Below are 15386 nucleotides of genomic sequence, written 5' to 3'. Positions count from 1 at the left end.
CTGCATTTAATCTCCATGCTCAGTAGTGACCAGTGCTGTGGAGTAATAGCTGAGATGAATCTGTGCTGCACTTTATGTACATGCTCAGTAGTGATCAGTGCTGTGGGGTCGTAGATGAGATGAATCTGTGCTGCTCTTTATGTACATGCTCAGTAGTGACCAGTGCTGTGGAGTAGTAGAGGAGATGAATCTGTGCTGCACTTTATGTACATGCTCAGTAGTGACCAGTGCTGTGGAGTCATAGTTGAGATGAATCTGTGCTGCACTTTATGTACATGCTCAGTAATGACCAGTGCTGTCGGGTCGTAGATTAGATGAATCTGTGCTGCACTTTATGTACATGCTCAGTAGTGGCCAGTGCTGTGGAGTCATAGTTGAGATGAATCTGTGCTGCACTTTATGTACATGCTCAGTACTGAGGCAGTGCTGTAGAGTCATAGATTAGATGAATCTGTGCTGCACTTTATGTACATGCTCAGTAGTGACCAGTGCTGTGGAGTCATAGTTGAGATGAATCTGTGCTGAACTTTATGTACATGCTCAGTAATTAGGCAGGGCTGTGGAGTCATAGATGAGATGAATCTGTGCTGCTCTTTATGTACATGCTCAGTAGTGACCGATGCTTTGAAGTAATAGCTGAGATGTGCTGCACTTTATGTACATGCTCAGTAGTGACCACTGCTGTGGGGTCATAGTTGAGATGAATCTGTGCTGCACTTTATGTACATGCTCAGTAGTGAGGCAGGGCTGTGGAGTCATAGATGAGATGAATCTGTGTTGCACTTTATGTACATGCTCAGTAGTGACCAGTGCTATGGAGTCATAGTTGAGATGAATCTGTGCTGCACTTTATGTACATGCTCAGTAGTGAGGCAGTGCTTTAGAGTCATAGATGAGATGAATCTGTGCTGCACTTTATGTACATGCTCAGTAGTGAGGCAGTGCTGTGGAGTCATAGTGGAGATGAATCGGTGCTGCACTTTATGCACATGCTCAGTAGTGACCAGTACTGTGGGGTCATAGTTGAGATGAATCTTTGCTGCACTTTATATACTTGCTCAGTAGGGAGGCAGTGCTGTGGAGTCTGAGTTGAGATGAATCTGTCCTGCACTTTATGTACATGCTCAGTAGTGACCAGTGCTGTGGAGTCATAGTTGAGATGAATCTGTGCTGCACTTTATGTACATGCTCAATAGTGACCTGGGCTGTGGAGTCAGGTGAGAGGAATCTGTGCTGCACTTTATGCACATGCTCAGTAGTCACCAGTGCTATGGAGTCATAGATGAGCTGAATCTATGCTACACTTTATGCACATGCTCAGTAGTCACCAGTGCTGTGGAGTCATAGATGAGATGAATCTGTGTTGCACTTTTTGTGCATGCTCAGTAGTGACCAGTGCTGTGGAGTCATATTTGAGATGAATCTGTGCTGCACTGCATTTACATGCTATCACGCTTACCCTTATCTGCAGGAGGGTAGCGTGACTGGTCAGCGGTCCTGGCGACAGCGTAGCAACTCAGACCGCGGCGCTGTCAGAGGGGCCTGTGTAGGAACACAGTTTGGGAGGTCGCAGGACCTGTGGAAGGGGCAGAGCGCTGGTAGAAGCGCTCAGAGGCTGCAGGACCTAGCACCACGTGACCTGTGACGTCAGAGGGGGCGGAGCTTATCGCAGGGACGCTGAGGTGACAGGCAGGGGGCTCAGAGAGCCAGGGGTTTATACAGTAGCGATGGTCAGACAATCCAGAAGTCATACACAGGAGGAGCAATGTGGTACAGAATCAGGCAGAACAAGAATGGTCAGGCAAGCAGGAGGTCAGGCACGGGTCAGGCTGCACGGTACAAAATCAGAAGACGAGAGGGTAGTCGAGGGAAGCCAAAGGTCAGAACACGGGTCGAGCAAGACGGTACCAAATCAGAAAGCCAAGAGACAAAACCAGAAACCAGACCAGATCATACACACCATAGACACGGGAACAGGCGAGAGGCACTTAGCAAAGACAGGGTCGGACACACTCAAGTATGAAGTATAAACGACAGGGAAGGTCCTGTGGCTGGACCCAATCTCCAATGGCCTGCACCTTCTTGGGATCCATACGAAACCCCTGTGGAGAAATAATTAGCCCTAGAAAAGTTTGCTCCTGCACAAAAAAGGTACACTTTTCTAATTTAACAAACAATTGGTTCTCTGGAGAACAATTTTAACATGAGATAGGTGAGACTGTTCGTCTGTGGAGAAAACCAAGATATGATCTAAATAAATGACAACAAAGCGGTCAATCAGGTCCGCAAAAATCACATTAATAAAATTCTGAAAAACTGCTGGTGCGTTGGCGAGACCGAATGGCATCACAAGATTCTCAAACAACCCTTCAGTAGTAAGAAAGCCGTTTTCCATTCATCCCCCTCTTTAATCCTAATAAGATTATAAGCCCCCCTAAGGTCCAGTTTGGAGAACCATTTTGCTCCCGAGAGTTGATTGCACAGATCGGGAATCAGCGGTAAGGGATATGCATTTTTAACAGTGATTTTATTAAGTTCCCGAAAGTCGAGGCAGGGACGCAGGCCACCATCTTTCTTTTTAACAAAGAAGAACCCCGCTGCTATTGGGGAGAGGGAAGGTCTGATATTCCCTTTACGGAGACTTTCCTTTATATATTCTTTCATGGCCAAACGTTCAGGCCCTGATAAATTAAACAGACGGGCTTTGGGTAATTTGGCCCCTGGGACTAAATCAATGTTGCAGTCAAAAGGCCTATGTTGTGATAATGCCTCAGCCTCGCTTTCGGAGAACACATCCTCGAAGTCTTTCAGGCACTCCGGAATGCCCTCCAGACACACAGAAGACTCCAAGACAGGTTTTGCAGGGGAAACACAACACACAGCTTTATAGGAACAGTCATTACATTTCAGACCCCATTTAACAATAACCCTCCTTTCCCAGTCAATTACCGGGTTGTGCCACTGAAGCCACGGCATACCCAACACCAGCTCTTCCGGTAGATTATCCATAATGAAACATCTTATCTCCTCCACATGGGACGAGCCAACCTGTAACACAAAGGTATTGGTGGCATAACAAATCCCCGAACGGGTGAGAGGGGAGGAGTCAATTGCCACGATTTTCAACGGGGTCTCTAACCTGACTGTCCCGATCTTAACCCTGGAGACGGTGCTGGCACTGACCAGGTTAAGTGAAGAACCGCAGTCCACCAAAGCTGTGGAAAAAAACGACATTTGTCTACCAGCAGTTCAACATCAAGCAACAGCTTGGGGCATGAGTAAAAAGGTACCTGCGGGTCTGGGCAGCCTCCTCGATCACTACCCAGACCTAGTAGTTTCCCGACGGCTGGGAGGATGAGGGACAGGACGGACAGTCTCTCCTCCAATGTCCTGCTTCTCCACAATAAAAGCACAGCTGTTTATCCCGCCGGCGTCTCCTCTCTTTCTTTTTTAATGGATGTGGCACCAATCTCCATGGGTATAGCACTGGCCCCCACCTCCTTGCTCCCAGCGAACAGAGGTGATTCGGAGTGCATCACCCCTCTGGCCCTTAACCGTCGATCCATCCGAACTGCCTGTGTCATGGCATCTTCCAGGGTATCAGGAGGCGGATGTAGGGCTAGTGCGTCCTGAAGGCGTTCTGCTAAGCCCCTACGGAACAGACCGCGGAGGGCCGCATCGTCCCAAGTGACTTCCGCTGCCCACCGCCGAAACTCAGAACAATACCACTCAGCAGAGTGCCGACCCTGACGTGCGCTCATCACCATGTCTTCCGCCAGGCGTACTCGATCAGGCTCATCATAGATACGGCCCAAGGCCTCAAAAAACGCATCCACAGTCATACGTTCTGGTGCTGTGGGTGCTAACAAAAATGCCAAGGCTTGTGGGGCACCTCGCAACAGGGAGATAACTACCAACACCCTTTGAAATTCTCCCCCGGACGAGCGAGGTCTCAGGGAGAAAAACAATTTGCACCCCTCCCGGAACGCTCTGAACTCCTTTTTGTCTCCAGAAAAGGAGTCGGGCAGTTTAACCGGGGATTCAGGGGACGTAAGGGATACATCCCTACTCTCGGAGGACATAGCCCCTTGCACAGTATTAACCAGCTGCTGCTGGGTATGAGCTATACTGTGATGTTCAATACTCATTTTCTGGAACATTTGGGAGAGCTGCTTTACTTGCTCCGACAATGCCTGCATCAGGTCCATGACCGCAGCAGCCCACCACACACTCACACACAAATATCAGAACAGGTAGTAACAGAAGGATGAGTGGGGGGGGGGAAGAAAATGTAAAGGTCGTTTATAATATCACGCTTACCCTTATCTGCAGGAGGGTAGCGTGACCGTTCAGCGGTCCCGGTGACAGCGTAGCAACTCAGACCGCGGCGCTGTCAGAGGGGCCTGTGTAGGAACACAGTTTGGGAGGTCGCAGGACCTGTGGAAGGGGCGGAGCACTGGTAGAAGCGCTCAGAGGCTGCAGGACCTAGCACCACGTGACCTGTGACGTCTCAGAGGGGGCGGAGCTTATCGCAGGGACGTTGAGGTGACGGGCAGGGGGCTCAGAGAGCCAGGGGTTTATACAGTAGCGATGGTCAGACAATCCAGAAGTCATACACAGGAGGAGCAATGTGGTACAGAATCAGGCAGAACAAGAATGGTCAGGCAAGCAGGAGGTCAGGCACGGGTCGGGATGCACGGTACAAAATCAGAAGACGAGAGGGTAGTCGAGGGAAGCCAAAGGTCAGAACACGTGTCGAGCAGGACGGTACCAAATCAGAAAGCAAAGAGACAAAACCAGAAACCAGACCAGATCATACACATCATAGACACGGGAACAGGCGAGAGGCACTTAGCAAAGACAGGGTCGGACACACTCAAGTATGAAGTATAAACGACAGGGAAGGTTGCTCGCCTGTGGCCATAAATACCCTCCCTGAGGTCAAAGAGAGGCTCTAACCATTAACCCTTCGCTTGTCAGACCAAAATTCCAGATACCATGACACATGCTCAGTAGTGTGGCAGTGCTGTGGAGTCATAGTTGAGATGAATCAGTGCTGAACTTTATGTACATGCTCAGTAGTGACCAGTGCTGTGGGGTCATAGTTGAGATGAATCTGTGCTGCACTTTATGTACATGCTCAGTAGTGACCAGTGCTGTGGAGTCATAGAAGAGTTGAATCTGTGCTGCATTTTATGTACATGCTCAGTAATGAGGCAGTGCTTTGGAGTCATAGTTGAGATGAATCTGTGCTGCACTTTTTGTACATGCTCTGTAGTGACCAGTGCTTTGGAGTTATAGTTGAGATGAATCTGTGCTGCACTTTTTGTACATGCTCAGTAGTCACCAGTGCTATGGAGTCATAGATTAGATGAATCAGTGCTGCACTTTATGTACATGCTCAGTTGTGACCAGTGCTGTGGAGTCATAGTTGAGATGAATCTGTGCTGCACTTTATGTACATGCTCAGTAGTGACAAGTGCTGTGGAGTAATAGCTTAGATGAATCTGTGCTGCACTTTATGTACATGCTCAGTAGTAACCAGTGCTGTGGGGTTATAGATTAGATGAATCTGTGCTGCACTTTATGTACATGCTTAGTAGTGACCAGTGCTGTGGAGTCATAGTTGAGATGAATCTGTGCTGCACTTTATGTACTTGCTCAGTAGTGACCAGTGCTGTGGAGTCATAGTTGAGATGAATCTGTGCTGCACTTTATGTACATGCTCAGTAGTGAGGCAGTGCTTTAGAGTCATAGATGAGATGAATCTGTGCTGCACTTTATGTACATGCTCAGTAGTGAGGCAGTGCTGTGGAGTCATAGTGGAGATGAATCGGTGCTGCACTTTATGCACATGCTCAGTAGTGACCAGTACTGTGGGGTCATAGTTGAGATGAATATTTGCTGCACTTTATATACTTGCTCAGTTGGGAGGCAGTGCTGTGGAGTCTGAGTTGAGATGAATCTGTCCTGCACTTTATGTACATGCTCAGTAGTGACAAGTGCTGTGGAGTCATAGTTGAGATGAATCTGTGCTGCACTTTATGTACATGCTCAATAGTGACCTGGGCTGTGGAGTCAGGTGAGAGGAATCTGTGCTGCACTTTATGCACATGCTCAGTAGTCACCAGTGCTATGGAGTCATAGATGAGCTGAATCTATGCTACACTTTATGCACATGCTCAGTAGTCACCAGTGCTATGGAGTCATAGATGAGATGAATCTGTGTTGCACTTTTTGTGCATGCTTAGTAGTGACCAGTGCTGTGGAGTCATATTTGAGATGAATCTGTGCTGCACTGCATTTACATGCTATCACGCTTACCCTTATCTGCACGAGGGTAGCGTGACTGGTCAGCGGTCCCGGCGACAGTGTAGCAACTCAGACCGCGGCGCTGTCAGAGGGGCCTGTGTAGGAACACAGTTTGGGAGGTCGCAGGACCTGTGGAAGGGGCAGAGCGCTGGTAGAAGCGCTCAGAGGCTGCAGGACCTAGCACCACGTGACCTGTGACGTCAGAGGGGGCGGAGCTTATCGCAGGGATGCTGAGGTGACAGGCAGGGGGCTCAGAGAGCCAGGGGTTTATACAGTAGCGATGGTCAGACAATCCAGAAGTCATACACAGGAGGAGCAATGTGGTACAGAATCAGGCAGAACAAGAATGGTCAGGCAAGCAGGAGGTCAGGCACGGGTCAGGCTGCACGGTACAAAATCAGAAGATGAGAGGGTAGTCGAGGGAAGCCAAAGGTCAGAACACGGGTCGAGCAGGACGGTACCAAATCAAAAAGCCAAGAGACAAAACCAGAAACCAGACCAGATCATACACACCATAGACACGGGAACAAGCGAGAGGCACTTAGCAAAGACAGGGTTGGACACACACAAGTATGAAGTATAAACGACAGGGAAGGTTGCTCGCCTGTGGCCATAAATACCCTTCCTGAGGTCAAAGAGAGGCTCTAACCATTAACCCTTCGCTTGTCAGACCAAAATTCCAGATACCATGACACATGCTCAGTAGTGTGGCAGTGCTGTGGAGTCATAGTTGAGATGAATCAGTGCTGAACTTTATGTACATGCTCAGTAGTGACCAGTGCTGTGGGGTCATAGTTGAGATGAATCTGTGCTGCACTTTATGTACATGCTCAGTAGTGACCAGTGCTGTGGAGTCATAGAAGAGTTGAATCTGTGCTGCATTTTATGTACATGCTCAGTAATGAGGCAGTGCTTTGGAGTCATAGTTGAGATGAATCTGTGCTGCACTTTTTGTACATGCTCTGTAGTGACCAGTGCTTTGGAGTTATAGTTGAGATGAATCTGTGCTGCACTTTTTGTACATGCTCAGTAGTCACCAGTGCTATGGAGTCATAGATTAGATGAATCAGTGCTGCACTTTATGTACATGCTCAGTTGTGACCAGTGCTGTGGAGTCATAGTTGAGATGAATCTGTGCTGCACTTTATGTACATGCTCAGTAGTGACAAGTGCTGTGGAGTAATAGCTTAGATGAATCTGTGCTGCACTTTATGTACATGCCCAGTAGTAACCAAGTAGTAACCAGTGCTGTGGGGTTATAGATTAGATGAATCTGTGCTGCACTTTATGTACATGCTTAGTAGTGACCAGTGCTGTGGAGTCATAGTTGAGATGAATCTGTGCTGCACTTTATGTACTTGCTCAGTAGTGACCAGTGCTGTGGAGTCATAGTTGAGATGAATCTGTGCTGCACTTTATGTACATGCTCAGTAGTGAGGCAGTGCTTTAGAGTCATAGATGAGATGAATCTGTGCTGCACTTTATGTACATGCTCAGTAGTGAGGCAGTGCTGTGGAGTCATAGTGGAGATGAATCGGTGCTGCACTTTATGCACATGCTCAGTAGTGACCAGTACTGTGGGGTCATAGTTGAGATGAATATTTGCTGCACTTTATATACTTGCTCAGTTGGGAGGCAGTGCTGTGGAGTCTGAGTTGAGATGAATCTGTCCTGCACTTGATGTACATGCTCAGTAGTGACAAGTGCTGTGGAGTCATAGTTGAGATGAATCTGTGCTGCACTTTATGTACATGCTCAATAGTGACCTGTGCTGTGGAGTCAGGTGAGAGGAATCTGTGCTGCACTTTATGCACATGCTCAGTAGTCACCAGTGCTATGGAGTCATAGATGAGCTGAATCTATGCTACACTTTATGCACATGCTCAGTAGTCACCAGTGCTATGGAGTCATAGATGAGATGAATCTGTGTTGCACTTTTTGTGCATGCTTAGTAGTGACCAGTGCTGTGGAGTCATATTTGAGATGAATCTGTGCTGCACTGCATTTACATGCTATCACGCTTACCCTTATCTGCACGAGGGTAGCGTGACTGGTCAGCGGTCCCGGCGACAGCGTAGCAACTCAGACCGCGGCGCTGTCAGAGGGGCCTGTGTAGGAACACAGTTTGGGAGGTCGCAGGACCTGTGGAAGGGGCAGAGCGCTGGTAGAAGCGCTCAGAGGCTGCAGGACCTAGCACCACGTGACCTGTGACGTCAGAGGGGGCGGAGCTTATCGCAGGGATGCTGAGGTGACAGGCAGGGGGCTCAGAGAGCCAGGGGTTTATACAGTAGCGATGGTCAGACAATCCAGAAGTCATACACAGGAGGAGCAATGTGGTACAGAATCAGGCAGAACAAGAATGGTCAGGCAAGCAGGAGGTCAGGCACGGGTCAGGCTGCACGGTACAAAATCAGAAGATGAGAGGGTAGTCGAGGGAAGCCAAAGGTCAGAACACGGGTCGAGCAGGACGGTACCAAATCAAAAAGCCAAGAGACAAAACCAGAAACCAGACCAGATCATACACACCATAGACACGGGAACAAGCGAGAGGCACTTAGCAAAGACAGGGTCGGACACACACAAGTATGAAGTATAAACGACAGGGAAGGTTGCTCGCCTGTAGCCATAAATACCCTCCCTGAGGTCAAAGAGAGGCTCTAACCATTAACCCTTCGCTTGTCAGACCAAAATTCCAGATACCATGACACATGCTCAGTAGTGTGGCAGTGCTGTGGAGTCATAGTTGAGATGAATCAGTGCTGAACTTTATGTACATGCTCAGTAGTGACCAGTGCTGTGGGGTCATAGTTGAGATGAATCTGTGCTGCACTTTATGTACATGCTCAGTAGTGACCAGTGCTGTGGAGTCATAGAAGAGTTGAATCTGTGCTGCATTTTATGTACATGCTCAGTAATGAGGCAGTGCTTTGGAGTCATAGTTGAGATGAATCTGTGCTGCACTTTTTGTACATGCTCTGTAGTGACCAGTGCTGTGGAGTCATAGTTGAGATGAATCTGTGCTGCACTTTTTGTACATGCTCAGTAGTCACCAGTGCTATGGAGTCATAGATTAGATGAATCAGTGCTGCACTTTATGTACATGCTCAGTTGTGACCAGTGCTGTGGAGTCATAGTTGAGATGAATCTGTGCTGCACTTTATGTACATGCTCAGTAGTGACAAGTGCTGTGGAGTAATAGCTTAGATGAATCTGTGCTGCACTTTATGTACATGCTCAGTAGTAACCAGTGCTGTGGGGTTATAGATTAGATGAATCTGTGCTGCACTTTATGTACATGCTCAGTAGTGACCAGTGCTGTGGAGTCATAGTTGAGATGAATCTGTGCTGCACTTTTTGTACATGCTCTGTAGTGACCAGTGCTGTGGAGTCATAGTTGAGATGAATCTGTGCTGCACTTTTTGTACATGCTCAGTAGTCACCAGTGCTATGGAGTCATAGATTAGATGAATCAGTGCTGCACTTTATGTACATGCTCAGTTGTGACCAGTGCTGTGGAGTCATAGTTGAGATGAATCTGTGCTGCACTTTATGTACATGCTCAGTAGTGACAAGTGCTGTGGAGTAATAGCTTAGATGAATCTGTGCTGCACTTTATGTACATGCTCAGTAGTAACCAGTGCTGTGGGGTTATAGATTAGATGAATCTGTGCTGCACTTTATGTACATGCTCAGTAGTGACCAGTGCTGTGGAGTCATAGTTGAGATGAATCTGTGCTGCACTTTTTGTACATGCTCTGTAGTGACCAGTGCTGTGGAGTCATAGTTGAGATGAATCTGTGCTGCACTTTTTGTACATGCTCAGTAGTCACCAGTGCTATGGAGTCATAGATTAGATGAATCAGTGCTGCACTTTATGTGCATGCTCAGTTGTGACCAGTGCTGTGGAGTCATAGTTGAGATGAATCTGTGCTGCACTTTATGTACATGCTCAGTAGTGACAAGTGCTGTGGAGTAATAGCTTAGATGAAGCTGTGCTGCACTTTATGTACATGCTCAGTAGTAACCAGTGCTGTGGGGTTATAGATTAGATGAATCTGTGCTGCACTTTATGTACATGCTCAGTAGTGACCAGTGCTGTGGAGTCATGGTTGAGATGAATCTGTGCTGCACTTTATGTACTTGCTCAGTAGTGACCAGTGCTGTGGAGTCATAGTTGAGATGAATCTGTGCTGCACTTTATGTACATGCTCAGTAGTCACCAGTGCTGTGGATTCATAGTTGAGATGAATCTGTGCTGCACTTTATGTACTTGCTCAGTAGTGACCAGTGCTGTGGAGTCATAGTTGAGATGAATCTGTGCTGCACTTTATGTACATGCTCAGTAGTTACCTGGGCTGTGGAGTCATAGTTGAGATGAATCTGTGCTGCACTTTATGTACTTGCTCAGTAGTGACCAGTGCTGTGGAGTCATAGTTGAGATGAATCTGTGCTGTACTTTATGTACATGCTCAGTAGTGACCAGTGCTGTGGAGTCATAGTTGAGATGAATCTGTGCTGCACTTTATGTACATGCTCAGTAGTTACCTGGGCTGTGGAGTCAGGTGCGATGAATCTGTGTTGCACTTTATGTACATGCTCAGTAGTCACCAGTGCTATGGAGTCATAGATGAGATGAATCTGTGCAGCACTTTATGTACATGCTCAGTAGTGACCAGTGTTGGGGAGTCCGTGGCAAATTGAGGATTCAGAGTCTGAGCCGGAGGTTTGGCTTACTGACTCTACAGCCCTGCTTATCATGGTTCTGTGTTATCAAAGAGATCCATTTTTCGCTAATCAAGTTTTTTGATTTGTCTTCAAGTTCACAGCTGTTTGCATTGGTGATTTAGTTCTCATGTTTGCATTGTCGCCTCTACTATCTACACTCACTGGCCACTTTATTAGGTACACCTGTACAACTGTGTGTTAAGACTTAATTTCTAATCAGCCAATCACATGGCGGCAACTCAGTGCATTTAGGCATGTAGACATGGTCAAGACAATCTTCTGCAGTTCAAACCGAGCATCAGTATGGGGAAGAAAGGTGATTTGAGTGCCTTTGAACGTGGCATGATTGTTGGTGCCAGAAGGGCTGGTCTGAGAATTTCAGAAACTGCTGATCTACTGGGATTTTCACGCACAACCATCTCTAGGGTTTACAGAGAATGGTCCGAAAAAGAAAAAAAATCCAGTGAGCGGCAGTTCTGTGGCCGGAAATGCCATGTTGATGCCAGAGGTCAGAGGAGAATGGGCAGACTGGTTCGAGCTGATAGAAAGGCAACAGTGACTCAAATTGCCACCCGTTACAACCAAGGTAGGCAGAAGAGCATCTCTGAACGCACAGTGCGTCGAACTTTGAGGCAGATGGGTTACAGCAGCAGAAGACCACACTGGGTACCACTCCTCTCAGCTAAGAACAGGAAACTGAGGCTACAATTTGCACAAGCTCATCGAAATTGGACAGTAGAAGATTGGAAAAACGTTGCCTGGTCTGATGAGTCTCGATTTCTGCTGCGACATTCGGATGGTAGGGTCAGAATTTGGCGTAAACAACATGAAAGCATGGATCCATCCTGCCTTGTATCAACGGTTCAGGCTGGTGGTGGTGGTGTCATGGTGTGGGGAATTTTTTCTGGGCACTCTTTGGGCCCCTTGGTACCAATTGAGCATCGTTGCAACGCCACAGCCTACCTGAGTATTGTTGCTGACCATGTCCATCCCTTTATGACCACAATGTACCCAACATCTGATGGCTACTTTCAGCAGGATAATGCGCCATGTCATAAAGCTCGAATCATCTCAGATTGGTTTCTTGAACATGACAATGAGTTTACTGTACTCAAATGGCCTCCTCAGTCACCAGATCTCAATCCAATAGAGCATCTTTGGGATGTGGTGGAACGGGAGATTCGCATCAGGGATGTGCAGCCGACAAATCTGCGCCAACTGTGTGATGCCATCATGTCAATATGGTCCAAAATCTCTGAGGAATGCTTCCAGCACCTTGTTGAATCTCTGCCACGAAGAATTGAGGCAGTTCTGAAGGCAAAAGGGGGTCCAACCCCTTACTAGCATGGTGTACCTAATAAAGTGGCCAGTGAGTGTATATTAGTGTGTTTTGTGTTGGTTTATATAATCTGCTATAATATAGTTTTTAAGATTTAAAAAAAAAAAATTCTTGATATTTTAAATTATTTAATAGATATATTATGTCTTTCTGTCTAGGGTCGCCCTGGTCAGCTTGGACCACAAGGTCCAATGGGGCCCCCAGGATTTTCTGGACCAGCTGGTGTTTCTGGACCTAAAGGTGAAAGAGGATTTCAAGGATCACCAGGACCATCAGGACCAAAAGGAGACCAGGTCTGGTTAATGATGCATTTCGGTTATGTTCATTCTGAAATAATGTATAAAGTCCACGGGCGCACATCATGTCACCTATGGAGCTTCTGTAGATAAGAGTCCCCACTCTGTCCTCTAATAGGAGTTACAAACATACAGAAGGTTTCACTCTTCATAGACAGGATAACCTCAGCAAATAACGGAGTTGAGAATTTTCCCTGGCAAACCTTCTGTCCCATATGGGGATGAATGTGTTAGCATTAGTCAGTACCAAAAAGACGACCTCAAATCTCATCTTTACTATTGGTCCAAACCACATATATATGTATGTTCTTATATGACTGTGGGCTCAGTTTTCACCTTTTAACTTTCACATACTTTAATTTCACATGGTCCGCATTATAAAAAATGGTTGACGTCTAGTCTTTAGAGCATATTTACTGCTTCAATTATTATTGTACAGTGCTCAGATCAGGAATGTTGCTAGGGTTTTATATTAGCTGCATACAAAAACACCATATACTGTACAAAGACCATTATTGCCAAAATTACCACTGTGCAAGGCCCAAATAATACCACTACACTATGACCGGTATCAATACTGCTACATAGTGTATTAGTATTACCATACTTCTACAAAGCAAGACTCAGTATTTTACCAATATTACCAAAAATATCACCAAACTGTTACTACAGAAATAAATACCACACTATTAAAACGACTGATGTCACCTCCACAGCAGGCCTGCAACCATATAAGTGATTACAATAAAGTTATATACAGTATAGCGACTAATGGTGTCACTACTATGATTTCCCCCTTCCCCAACTAAATGCTACACAGAGAGTGTGCCACATAGAGAGTGTCTCTGAGAATAAGTTCCCATAGAAAGTAATATTGCCCTCATTGTGCTACCTAGAAAGTGATTAGACCCCTGTATGCGGCTTTGATGATTATGATGTCCCAGGTGCCCCCTGATTGTCACTTTAAAGTAACAATGCGCACAAAAAAGTAAAAAATGCTTCCAGTGCCCATTTAAAAAGTTACACTGCCCACATACCACCTTTAAAAATTAATAATGCCCATTAGTGTTCCAGTCAGTGATGCCACCTTTTTTGCAGAAATAGTAACATAGTTTTGAAGGCTGAAGGAAAACCTTATGTCCATCTAGTTCAGCCTATGTTTAGTGCAGCTGTTCTGCATTGTTAATCCTGGGGAAGGCAAAAAACCCACAGAGTAGAAGCCAATTTTCTCCATAGGGAAAAAAAATTCCTTCCCCTAAGCTGGGTCAACCATCTACCTATAATATTATGTTATTCGTAACCTACTATACTGTTACTCACAAGAAAAGCATCCATTCCTTTCTTAAATTCATTCAGTGAGTTGGCCATCACCACTTCCTCAGGAAGAGAATTCCAGAGCCTCACTGCTCTTACCGTGAAGAACCCTCTTCTATGCTGGTGCAGAAATTGTCTTTCCTCCAAACGAAGAGAATGCCCCCTTGTTCTTGTCACAGTCCTTGGTACAAACAGTTCATTGGAGAGATCTCTGTATTTCCTTCTGATCTACTTGTACATATATATTAAGTCTCCCCTAAGTCTTCTCTTTTCTAGAGTAAATAGACCTAATTTTGATAACCTTTCTGGGTATTGTAGTGAACCAACTCCATTTATCATTTTAGTAGCACGCCTTTGAACCCTTTCAAGTTCAGTAATGTCTTTCTTGAGCACTGGCGTCCAAAATTGCACACAATACTCCAAGTGTGGTCTGACGAGTGATTTGTACAGAGGGAGAATTATGTTTTCATCTCGTGTCCCCAGACCTCTTCTAATGCATCCCATGACCCTATTTGCTTTGGTGGCAGCTGCCTGACACTGGGCACTCCAATTTAGCTTCTTATTGCCTAAGATGCCTAAGTCTTTTTCCATGTCTGATTTCCCCAGCAGTTTCCCATTTAGTAAGTAATTGTAGCATCTGTTTATTCTTCCCATGTGCATAACCTTACACTTATCTGTGTTAAACCTCATTTGCCATTTTTCAGCCCAATTCTCCAATTTATTCAAATCTGTCTGTAGTTGCAAACTGTCCTGATCATAGCCATCAGAGGTTAAAGAGTTCCCATTAGAGTTGAGCGACTTTTGGTTTTTTAGGGTCGCGTTTCGTTTCGTGAAACCCGACTTTTCCAAAAGTCGGGTCGAGCAAGATCGTCCGATTATAGGGAAAAGTCGGGGTCGTCCCGAAACACGAAACCCAATGTAAGTCAATGGGGAATAAAAGTCGGCAGTGAGAGGAGGACAGGAAACACACCAACAGTGCCCATTTGAATGCCAAAAGCATCAATTCTTCTTACTTAAGCTTGTCAACCTTAATTAACTTCATAATATAAGTTACGCACTGAAAAATGGGTGTTATTTGGCTAAAGTTGTGGGGGGGGAGGGCTGGCTGCAGGTTTTCATGTGCCCTGGGCGAAAGAGCGCCCCTTTAACACATACCACAACTCATCATGCTCCGATACGGCAGAGAAATAGCGGTATAGTACAATGAAAAATACCTCACTTTTTACATCTCATGACGAGGCCCATCTATTTCTCCATACAGAATCATTGGTCCCATATAATGTTTGAAACAGTATATGATGAGCTCCACATAATGCTACAGTATATGTTGGTCCCCATGGATGAAGCTCCACTGTCTTATGGGCCCAAATAATGCTCCAAACATAATGGGCCCCATTTCT

The 15386-nt window shown here is 46.1% G+C and overlaps 1 protein-coding gene across 2 annotated transcripts in view; it reads left to right on the top strand.

Moving 5' to 3' along the window:
- The window catches only part of COL4A6 (collagen type IV alpha 6 chain), a 447495-nt gene that overhangs the window by 291088 nt on the left and 141021 nt on the right, over positions 1-15386 (top strand). For both annotated transcript variants that reach the window (XM_073547638.1, XM_073547637.1), the window contains exon 5: positions 12535-12669. In XM_073547638.1, coding sequence (XP_073403739.1) covers positions 12535-12669 — 135 coding nt within the window. The remainder of the gene's footprint in view (positions 1-12534; positions 12670-15386) is intronic.

This window comes from Dendrobates tinctorius, unplaced genomic scaffold, assembly GCF_039654945.1.
Source record: "Dendrobates tinctorius isolate UK_male_01 unplaced genomic scaffold, ASM3965494v1 ptg000154l, whole genome shotgun sequence".
Classification (NCBI taxonomy): Eukaryota; Metazoa; Chordata; class Amphibia; order Anura; family Dendrobatidae; genus Dendrobates; species Dendrobates tinctorius.
Note: the sequence above shows the minus strand (reverse complement) of the source record. Positions and strands in the feature narration are given on the sequence as shown.